Source organism: Phyllostomus hastatus, unplaced genomic scaffold, assembly GCF_019186645.2.
Source record: "Phyllostomus hastatus isolate PE091 unplaced genomic scaffold, TTU_PhHast_1.1 phas_scaffold_216, whole genome shotgun sequence".
In the NCBI taxonomy this organism is placed as follows: domain Eukaryota; kingdom Metazoa; phylum Chordata; class Mammalia; order Chiroptera; family Phyllostomidae; genus Phyllostomus; species Phyllostomus hastatus.
In genome coordinates, this window is record NW_025334018.1 from 18985812 (window position 1) to 18997304 (window position 11493).

Consider the following 11493-nt stretch of genomic DNA (forward strand, 5'->3'; position numbering starts at 1 on the left):
ATTTTTAGAGAGGGAAGGGAGGGAGAAAGAGAGAGAGAGAGAGAAACATCAATGCGTGGTTGCTGGGGGTCATTGCCTGCAACCCAGGCATGTACCCTGACTGGGAATCGAACCTGCGACACTTTGGTTTTCAGCCTGTGCTCAATCCACTGAGCTACGCCAGCTAGGGCCAGAAATCTTTTTTCTTACTTAGTTAATTTATTTATTTTTAAAAATGTATTGAGTTTATTGGGGTCACATTGGTTAATAAAATAATGTAGGTTTCAAGGGTATGATTCTACAGTCTGTCATCTGTATGCATTGGGTGTTCACCACCCCAAGTCAAATCCCCTTCCATCACCATTTATCGCCCCCCCTTCACCCTCTTCTGATTCCCCCTCTGGGAATCACCATATTATTGTCTCGGTCTATGAATTTTTTTTGCTTAATCACTTTACCTTTTTCACCCAGCCCCCAACTCTGACAAACAGGTTCATGTGAGTCTTCTAAAATATAACAAAATGTTGACTGCAATTATTTTATAATTGTAAAATTGTGTGATTTTTTATGCTCTCCTGAGCTTTCAAGTTGACTGTTTACTACAGTTTTACCTAACATGATCGAATTATAAGAATTTATAAATGTAAAAACAAAGCCACACACTTGGTTATGCCTCTGGGTACACAGGTGTTTAATTCAAATTGTATAACTTGGATTCAGCATGAATTGCGATGAATGGATCTTCGGCAGAGTTGCTGATAGAAAAGTGGGCATTGCCATCCTGAGAAACGTAGACTTTAATTCCCGTGCACTGGTCGTCGGCGATTTTATCTCCAGAAATAACGTCACAGTACGTGCCAGCCGGAAGGCCCGTTTGCAAAGTCAGAGATAATGGCCTGTAAAACAAAAGCCGAGATGTAACTTCAAGTCGACACAGTTCCAGGCGAGAATACAGATGACCCCTGAGACCCGAGGCAGAACCGGCGTAGTCAGGGGTTCCGTGAGAAGAACAAGACCTCCCCGAGGGTCGGGGGAACAGACTCCCCAGGAACAGAAGCGATCTCACAGAGGACTCAGCGAGTCCTAGTCGCTCGTGAGCGGTACAGGGAACCAAGGGCGAAGGCTGTCAGTGCAGACGGGGCTGTGCCCCATCTCCTAAGAGGTCTCCTAAGCCATGGTACTTCTTGTGGGATAAAAGTACTTGTTGTGGCAAACGCAAATATTTTAAATGTGCCCCCATCTGAACTGAAGAAAATGCAAGTTACTTTCAAATTTTTTTAATTTGATGATTCTTCAAAACACTCTCCTGTTTTCAAGAGGCTAAAATGAGTTTGGGCTGGAGATAAAACCAACCTAACATTTCCTGGAAGAAGCACGTAGTTCTCAATATAAAGCTGTCTCATACATTTATGTTGGCTCTCCCAAACATAAAACACAGACTAGCCATGGATTCTTTTGACAAGAGAGATACATTCAATTAATTTTGGTTTGTCAGTAAAACTCAATTTAGGCTCAAATGAGCTAAGCCTGAGTGGAGGTCATCCCTGGGCAGAGACATTGTGACCACCTGCAGAGAGGTCTCCTAAACCGTAGTTCTGGTCTCAAATGGAAAACTTAAAACTCTCCCAAAAACACTGTTTACCATAAGATACATATCCTTTACACATGTGCTTTAAAAAAAAACCCTGTCACAGAGAGAGAGAGGAGTGAAGACAAAGACCAAAGAAACTGACAGAAGAGGAGTTGAGGGAAAGAGCCAGAAAGAGAAGGTATTTCAGTCCCGACACTGCAGTTTCCCGCCGCTGCATTTAAATGAAAGAGGGTCGGCAGGACAGCTCCTTCCAGTGATTTCACAGCCTGCACACGAATGACTGTGTGTCATGTGGGGCGGGCACGTGAGCGGATGTGAGGCACGTGATACGCAAGGTGTGCAAAACTCACTCCGCTCAGCACAGAAATCCCTCATCAAGAGGAGGTCAAGGGCGTAAGAGCCATCATCATTTTCTTTTCCGGATCCTTTTCTGATCTTTGTGTTTTTAATCTACTGACTAAAGAATTTTCCAGACATAAAGAAGTCAATGGCCCTGGCTGGCGTAGCTCAGTGGATTGAGCTCAGGCTGTGAACCAAAGTGTCGCAGGTTCGATTCCCAGCCAGGGCACATGCCTGGGTTGCAGGCCATGACCCCCAGCAACCACACATTAATGTTTCTCTCTCTCTCTATCTCCCTCCCTTCCCTCTCTAAAAAAAAATAAATAAAATCTTAAAAAAAAAAAAGAAGTAAATGATCAGTCAGAGAAAAGAAGGAACCCAGCACGCGTTAAGTATAAAATACAAGGTCTCATTGGCGTCTACTTACCAGTCGTCATTGTTAAAGACAATGAACCCTCTGTTGCCTCTTCCAAAGGCTACTTGGTTGCTGCCATTGTCCCACCAGTTTGTAAAGGGCTGGCCATCAACGACATTACGGAACATGACCATGTTCCTGAAAATGAAATACAGGGCAATGGCTATGAATACGTCAACAAATGGTTTAAAACAGAAGGTGAAAAAAAAGTTTAATAATTTAGTTTTCTCTTTTTCTAAAATTGTCGTTCAAGGGCAGTTGTCTCCATTTTCCCGCCACCACTTCCCCCCACCCCACCCTCCCCCCACCCAGAGAACACCCCTAAAAAGGTCGTCCCACCTGATTTGACGCCAGCGGTGCTCACAGACCCAGTCGTTGCCACAGGTAGTGTCCGGGTTAATAGTCACTTCTTTAATTACTCCATTATTATTTGGTGGGCCGACCCAATCATTAATATCCTGAATTAGAGGAAGGAATGAAAAATGCTCAGATGGGGAACATTAACTAGTTTTACCCCTTCCCTCTCCAGAACACCCGCCCCCCCAGTCTGTCCCGCTGTGCCCCAGAGTGCCTGCATTTAAAACCTGGCTCCTTCAGTAAAGCCCTCCATCGAGTCTTCATCGGCTTTTCTCCACCTTCTCGTTTCCTGGCGCCATATTTCAAAAGAAATTTGTTTTACCCTCTCATTTTTTTTCCCAGAAATTGCAATGGCTTCTTACATCACTGTAGGCAGTGTGGTATCATTGAAACAGCTAGGAGTTTAGTGTCAGAAATGGCAGGATGAAAACATTTTACTGCTAAGAAAACTCAGTCAATATACACCATTTCTCTGTGCCTTATTTTCTTCTTCTGTAAAATAGGGATATTGTTTTGGATGCTATAAAATTAAATAATATATGCAAAATGCCTTAAATATAATAATTACTAAAAAAAATCTGAGAACGGTGCCCTTCATCTTCCTTTTGGATAAATACATCAAGCAAGACGTCGCCATACTCTCATTGGAGCAGAGGTTTAAAACCCTGTTTTCCTGATTGGTACTTTGTAAGATAAACGTAGGAACCTCACAGATTATGTCCAGGAAGCTTCTCACTGTGTGTCTTAAAAATCATGTGATGAACAGTGGACAAAGCTAAGATTTCTTGGCATGCAGAAGTTTTAGAAAAGTGCAAATGTTATAGGAAAAATGGAAATGGAGGTGGTCCCTGACTCCTGACATCAGAAATAAGACCAGTTCATGGAAATCTGAAGACGTTGGCTCAATGTATAGGAACATCTAAATAGTAAACCTGTCTAACAACAGAATGAGTAGGCTGCTGTACAGAGTAGGGGGCTTCTAAAAGTGAAAGGACTCTGGGAGAAACTAGATAACTGTCTAATTTGCAGGGAAGAGAATTTTCTCCTTTAGCTATGAAGTTACTGCATGATGCTACAGCTGAAACCTTCGCCTTGAAAACTTTCCACTACCTTTCTAAATACATTTAAAACTTTATTTTCAGTTTCTTTTAAAAATTTTTACTCAGATTAATGCCTTTCCCAAAGATTGGCCCCATACTAATCTTCCCCAGGATAGTCTACAAATTTATCTTCTTTAATACATGTATGTATTTTCTTTCTTGTAAAATGCTTTGCCCATTTACTCTCAGTTCAACTAGATGCTGTTTTTGCCTTTCATAGAACTTTTTAAAGAGTATCTAACCAGTATTTATATTGCTATGGACAGGTACTGTTTTAAGTTCCTTGCAAGTTTGTTCATTTGTCAGTCCCATACCAGCCCTGCAAAGTGGGTACTGATGGGAAGCACATATTATACTCACTGTATCCTCTTGTTCGAATGTTTTGGGGAAATAAGGAGGTATGTTCCTCCTATTTCTGAAATAGCTTCCCTACCAGTTGACAGCAGTGACCATAAATTTTCGTTTTTTAATCCACTGCATTGCCATGAACCCTGCATGAAGCTTACACTAATATATCCCATCAATGTATGACTCATACATGTATTGGTATCATGTGAAGTTAGAACAAAACTGCCTTCCTTGTCTTGAGAAACAAATATTTTGGACAACACCGAAACTTACTTTTCCGTTCTCAAAATACCTGGGCCAGCGGAAGCTCGACATCACTCGTGTGAATCCGTAGGGGTGGGCGAGCATGAATCCCACGCCCATTTTGTACAGTCTGAAAGTCACAAAACGGTGTCGTCAGAGCAGGAAACAACGTCTTTAGTGTGACTAAAAGGTAGGCGAAGATAAAATGGAAAGCTGTTTCCTACCTGGAGTCCCAGAAGGTGAGGATGGACGCCCCTCCGGCCCCGTGGCCCCGCTGGTTGTCGTGGTTGTCCACGAAGACGAGCGCCCGGTCGGAGGGCATGAAGCCCCAGCCCTCTCCCCAGTTCCTGCGCAGACACGTGGGAGCTCTTTAGAGGAGCCCATGCGTGCACTCCGTCCCGCACGGAATGCGCGCATGAAATCCTCTAACGAGGAGGATTTCTCTGTAAGGTTTGTATGTACAGCGGTGGGCAAACGTAGGTTTGCAGGGGTGAGTTTATACCTGTTTTATTATGTATTAATTATGGTATTACTTATTTGTATTATTTCTATATAAACAACTACAAACCTACGTTTGCCCACCTCTGCATATATACCATGTAGATATAGCTGTATTATCTACAAATACATTCCATGTATAAATATATAGAGATACATGCATGAATTACTTTCTGACATCCATGTTACAGGTATTTTCACTGTTAAAACAAGCCCTTTTAGAAGTTTTAGTTCAGTATAACTTAGATGGCCAACATCCACATCATACTCTACTGGATGGCAAACTGGGTTAAAATAAGGCTTCAATATTGTACTTTTATAATACCGGTATTTTAAAATCTGAAGCCAGTTGGTGTAGTATATGTAAACTCCACAGTGTGGCCACGTCGTGGGGACTTTATAATTGGCAGAGTCACCTGACTAACCACCTGGGCCTCACAGGTTATTTGGCGACAGTGAAAACTGGTGCGATTGTGTAACACAGATCAAAACCTCCAGGGCGTGTTCTGGGTTTCTAGAGACACTTCCTGCGATTGACCTTCTAAATAATAACAATGACCAGTTTGAGTATGAGAAACTCTAACACTTGTTACTGATAACTGACTCCTTGAACGCGGTCTAAATAGCGGTCTTAATAAGACAACTCCTATTGGGGCGATGTGATGTATAGCAAGTCTACGAAGCGATTCCAAAGACAAATCGTATTGCATTTACCGCAGGTAGGCCATCTTCTCCCCGTTCCACTTGCGCAGAACTGTGCCTAGTTTGGCGCCATACTTGAATTCTGTCACACGGCCATTGCCAAAGTACTCGTTGCTTTTGATCGACTCGCCACCCAGGTCGATGACCTGGAAGGAATATAGGGGAAAATAGCACTTTAGGTTAGAATTTTAACCAACACGTGAATATTACATAGCCAATGGCTCGAAACTCTTCGTGTTCTTTGAAATGCCCCAAGGGACTCTCCTTGTGCCGAGATGCCCGTTCACGACGACGTGGGAAGTGCCCTGACCGGGCGACCTGCCGTCCTGCAGGCCACGCTGACCTCCTCCGGTCCCGCACATAAACAGCGCGGCCGACACATTTCTAAGTGCTCGATGAATACTAACTCATCTAACTTTCTGACGAAAGCACAGACATAGCTATTATCATTCTCCCCTCTCCTCACATGAGATAATTTCTGCATAGGGAGGTGAACCAATTCGCCTACAAGAACGCAGCCAGCAGTGCTGCAGACGAGATTCAAACCCAGAGACACGGGCTCAGAACAACAGCTGTATTGTTGTCTGACTCCTGAAATGGTCTCCGGAGAGACGGGGGATGGCAAGGAGATGTTTGCAGCCTAAACAAATTCTCTGCACGTCCTTCCTTAACACCCCTTGTGATCAAGAGAGAGTTTGATCAAGAACAGCCTCTGAATGAAGATGAAAGAACGCCGTTCTATACGGCTGGTTCCCATGCTCCACAAATGACTCGGTGGTTAACCTACAGAAGTTATATTTTTCATTCATCCTGCCGTTTATTTTCTGCCAAGTTAGGTGATCTTGCATAGGCACGTAGACGTGTCCACGTACCTCCTGGTAAATGAAGGGTTTGCTGCCTTCGGGGAACCAGGTTGTGTTCAGGTGGTGCAGCCGATCCAGGACGGCCTTCATGTCTCCGGGCCACATGTGCTTGGAAGCGTCGATCCTGAACCCTGCCACGCCGATGTCAATGAGGTGGTTGAGGTACTCGGCCACCTTGGAGCGCACATAGTCTTTCTCCAGCGCCAGGTCAAGGAGACCAACCAGACGACAGTCTCTGACCTGTTGGGGTGAAAATCTGATGGTGGATGCATGAACTGTCGTGTCTACCTGAGAATCCACGTGATTAGTCACTCGAGTGTGCATCAGTTGATGTCTCTACAGTGTCTTCTTTGCGTTGGGCTCTGGGGATGGGGACATTCTAGTCTGGACACACCTGGGAACTAGCTCCTGTTATGAAAATGGAGAATGTGGGAAGTAAAGTAGATGGGCTTTTTAATTGGGAGAGATTACACCGAGGAAAGTTTTAAATCTTGATTTGAGTTTCTCATTTCTAAACAGTCCTACCTGCAATCCTTCTTTTTAGGGAATCTAAGCTAGTACTTCAATGGGGATGGATCAGCTCTGTGTAGACAGTGAAAGGTGTAGAGAGCTCTTCATTCAGAACACAGTTTTGTTTTGTTTTTTTTTTGTTTGTTTGTTTTTTGTATCTACCTGGTAGGGATCATTGTAGTTCTCGATGTCTCCACTGCCGGTTTTGCACTTGCCATCGTTGAAGTCCCACCCGGAGAAGGGGACGGCGGGGAAGTCCCTGGTTCCAGGGTTGAAGTAGCTCCCACAGGTGCTGCTGGTTCCCGCACCCACGGCATTCCCACACATGTGATTGATCACGGCGTCCACGTAGATATGGACCTGAAAGGCAGCGCTTCCATTTCAGGATGGTTCGTAGAGAGGTAGAAATCTAAGATATATTGTTGGGAACCGCCCTGCCTGGTATCAGAAGCTGTAACCCCCGCCAAGGCTACAGCTGAGGGAGTGGCCTTGGACCGTAAACCAGCAAGGAGACAAAAGCTTATCTCCCAGGCAGGAGTGCTGCTTCTGCTGCTTCATTCATAACTGAACCCTAAAGCTTGGTCGGTTAGCCAATGATGGGTAAGATTCCCCAAGGGGGGAATGATCTAAGACAGGCACGATCACCTGGGAGGACCCCAAGAAAGGACTTTGGGGGCTACAGCAAAAAAGGGTGATGGACCCTCACTCCTCGGCTTTGACATAGCCTGAGTTCTCATCATCTGGGAGAAAATCTCCTTATCCCTTGGCTGCCTTACTTCCCTTGCTCCACCTAAGCCTGAAACAATGACAGGGTGGTGCAGCTCTGTGCTGAAAAGGGCAGGTTCCCCGGGTGATCAGGCCTAAGAAAGAACATGTAAAATCCTGTGAAACCTGCTTTGTTTAGAATGCTCTCAGTTGAATAATAAGGGTCCAGGGAAGAAGTAAGTTTGTTCTTTAAAGTATTATAGCTCTTTGACCCTGACTCAAAATAGGCCCTCAGACTTCCTTGTTATCTATTGTTTGATCCTTACTTCCTAGCAATGAGTAATGAGCTTTTACCTGAATTCTTATGCAAACGAAACCAATAAAAAGCCTCTCCAGAGGGGGAACGAGGCACTCCCCACGTGAGGAGTGGCCCTTCTGTTCCTATTCCCCCACAGTACCTGGTTGTCTCTGTGCATGTTTTTAGGATGTTTCGACAAGCATCTGCAGCCAAGATGGAAGCATCCGCAGCCAAGATGGATACTGCTGGATGGTATCCTCCACAATATATTAGTGATTAAAGTTTACAGCATGTCTGTAACACTCCGACTATTTGTGACTTTAAGAGGACCAAGAGTAAAGTGTGAAAGGAAATCCGGGTGAAGACCTACCTGCATGCATTCTAGTCACATGGCCAAATGTTTGCATATATGGTAAATTAACAGCACCGGAAACTGAACCAGAAACTCTCATAACTATGAAAACATGCAAAGAGCCTTTATTTAGGGGGAGGGGGTGGGGCTAAGAATAAGTTGAGATGGCAGAGATTACTGATTTTTGAAATCTCCATGGGCTCATCCTCAGAAAGCAGCCAGACCCTACCATTATCTCTCATTATGCTCCTCATCAAAGAAATTGTATCTATTTATCATCAAAAACCTCCTGGGGAGGAAGACTCGGGAATTGTGGATGGAGACACATGTCACATAAACGTGACAGCTAATATTGTAGCTGGGATTTCCCATTTCTAACTGGAAAGTACTCCCCGGAAAAGTTATAAGGGTTAAAAGTTGATATTTGCTTTATAAGTAAGATAGCTTTAAACTGGGACTTGTATCTTTAGTAGATGAATGGCACATACACAAAGACTTACAAAACTGGACAATAAGCAACAATTAAATTATAGTTACAGTGAAAGTAGAAAGTGAAATAAAAAATATGGAACATGGTCTGGTCAAAAGGAGCAAGAAACAGGAGAGAGAAGTAATTTTCTTACACAATATTTTTAAAGAAAATGAATTCACTTACACCAACGTTGTTACATCGAGTCACCATGTCCCTGAATTCATCTTCGTTTCCTGATCTCGTACATAACTTGTAGCTGATTGGTTGGTACCTTTCCCACCACGGTCTTGAAGGTTGATTAATGACAACATTTTCATTGGGTGGAGAGATCTACAAATAAAATAATCTCAGGTACCAAAGTGTGGCTTACTTTGTATCATTGGATATTCTAGTAAACAATCAAAGATCTAACATTGCTTCTGACTCTATAAATCGCTACATGTATTTCCTATTATTAACAGTGTGTGGGAAATAGCCTACTGAAGAAAGACTATAGCAGAAACAAAACAGAAACGTTACCAACAACACTAAAGTTTGCATCTTCCTCATGAAACTCCTTACTTAGTTAGGGCACTTAGGTCTGAAATAAAATGCCCCTGCTTCACAGACACAGATCCTGCCATTCACTCTGCACCCAGCAAACCCCACGATTCCTACTGTGAACAGTGCCCACCTGAACCCCTCCAAATCCTCTGGGAGCCAAGTACCGCTCACACTCAAGGGCGATGTCAGCCCAGCGCCACTCGAACAGATGAACAATGGAGGTCCGTCCTGGCTTGGTGTGTGGGGCGTACTGAGCCCCACACAGCCCAATGGCCGAGAGCAAGAGCAAGAGCTTCATCTTGCTGTGTGGCTGTCGGAGTTCTTTCCAGCGGCTATTTATGTTCCTGGCAGGAGCATATTTGACAAAGTCAGTGTTACCATGCATGAATACTCAGGGCACAGAATGTTTATTCATAATCTGGAAAGTATAATCAATAGTAGCATGAACAGCTAAAGAACAGGCATGAAATCTTCCAGGAAAAGAATCTAGATGACCTTCAAGAGCTTAATGTTTTCCTTATGGAGGGAATATTCACCTTTTTAAACATCTGGCCTTTCATGGGCATAAAAAAAAAGGAGTCCTTAATCATGTATTATTTATTCAGGATTAGATTTCATTTCTGAAGCCCTTCAAGGATAGAAGGAAAATCACAAACACAGCCAACTGCATTCATGGTCGAATTATTGCCTTCACCATCTATTTGCAAACATTTGTAATGTCCCAGCTTCAAAAAGAAATAGGACGTTCGATTCGCTTCTGTTTCTCACTCCCAGCCCAAATTTCCAGCCTCCAAAATCTCTGCATTGCGACTTAAGAAAGTACGTGGAAGGGGGACATCCATGCATCTTCCCTCCAGGGAACCATGTGCTCAGTGCAACGGGTAGACGAGTTGTGTGTGAGTGCTTTATCCTCTATCCTCACCCCAGCAGCCTCGCATCTCCGGCAGATACGGATCTATTCTTCCAACATGCAAATGAATTAACCTTGACCAGGAAGAGACAAGTTATCTGCTCTTGTCATTGGTTGTTGTTACTCTAGATGCTTCATAAATACCTTTATAGCCAGTAATTTAGTAAAAGTATTGTTAAATTTTTAATAGAAATACCTTCAGTTTCACATTGATGTCTGTTACTGGATCACTTATATTGCCCTCCGGGTGTTTTTGTTTTGTTCTATTTTTCCTGTTATCTATATTCTAGAGCTTTAGGCAGTCACATTACTGTACTTGGTCAAGGTAGTGCTTCCTTTTACTGGAAAAAAGGCATAATCCCTCTAAATTTTACATTGAGTCTCACATACAATTTTCTTAACATGCTCCCCTGGGGCCTATGAGCACTCCCCCCCACATCCCCCACAAAAAAAGGGGGGGCAATGAGCCCAAGCTCAGGGCAGTAAGTCACGCGTGAGCCTTTGAGGAAAGAAGGCAGATAATCGAGTTTGCCTACCAGGCCTCTGAAACGAGAGAAGCACTTCTAAGTGAAGGTCCGGATGCATTTCAAATATAAACAGTACATTTCGTCCTGCTGGAAACTGAAACTCGACTTGTCAGCAAACCTAAAATAGATGGTGGAACTCTGCCCTGTATCGTATCCTAGGACAAAACCCACTTATTTCAAGGTAAAAGTGGGGAAGGGATTGTATGATACTCCCCCCAAAAATTTAAAATAACTTACCACCTCAACTTCTTTCAATCAGCAATCTCTCAAACCTTCAGTTCAGTCTTTTTCAATGATAAAGTTTTAAAACGCGTTCTTTCTCTTTCAGTTAGGGGGGGAGAAAAGCTGAATGTAGGACTTCATAGACTCCCTGTAATCCCCTCCCTTCCAGCAGGTGTCGCAGTCTCCGAATCCAAAGCGTGCAAAGTCTGACCCGGGCCTCGCAATGAGGTCAGCGCGGTCCGTCCGCCCCTCCCCTCCCCCTCAGCCTGCAGCCCCCGCTTCTGATCGCACCGCAGCGTCCCAGTTCGCTTTCTCTTTGCCCGCCTGCCTTTTCTCACGGTCCTCTCCCCACCTCAACAACTCCGCGTTTTCCGGGCCGTTTCTATTGATCCTCTGGGTGGGAGGAGTTTGCTAAAATAACCTCAATGTCCTGAAGGACAGATGAGAACCTGATTGTGTGAAATTATTTAGCAACATCAGAGTGACTAGAATGGAAACAAAGTCTCTAAAGCAGGAAAC

The 11493-nt window shown here is 43.9% G+C and overlaps 1 protein-coding gene across 1 annotated transcript; it reads right to left on the reverse strand.

Annotated features, from left to right (window-relative positions):
• Positions 1–646: 646 nt before the first annotated feature.
• Positions 647–11151, reverse strand: LOC123804759 (pancreatic alpha-amylase). Its single transcript, XM_045817208.1, has 11 exons — positions 10990–11151; positions 9446–9659; positions 8956–9102; positions 7108–7305; positions 6445–6675; positions 5585–5718; positions 4597–4719; positions 4403–4502; positions 2664–2782; positions 2337–2462; positions 647–875 (listed from the first exon to the last, which is right to left on the reverse strand). The coding sequence occupies exons 2-11, from the start codon at positions 9611–9613 to the stop codon at positions 671–673; spliced, it is 1551 nt and encodes a 516-aa protein (XP_045673164.1). The 5' UTR covers positions 9614–9659; positions 10990–11151; the 3' UTR covers positions 647–670.
• Between the last annotated feature and the right edge of the window lie 342 nt (positions 11152–11493).

What these genes read in the sequence shown, in the direction of transcription:
- LOC123804759 (XM_045817208.1), bottom strand. Translation starts at nt 9,613, where the DNA reads ATGAAGCTCTTGCTCTTGCTCTCGGCCATTGGGCTGTGTGGGGCTCAG. An exon ending in GAGAAGATGGCCTACCTGCG is followed by an intron (nt 4,720 to 5,584) that starts GTAAATGCAATA and finishes GTGTCTGCGCAG; the next exon opens with GAACTGGGGAGAGGGCTGGG. An exon ending in CACCGCTGGCGTCAAATCAG is followed by an intron (nt 2,463 to 2,663) that starts GTGGGACGACCT and finishes TTTCATTTTCAG; the next exon opens with GAACATGGTCATGTTCCGTA.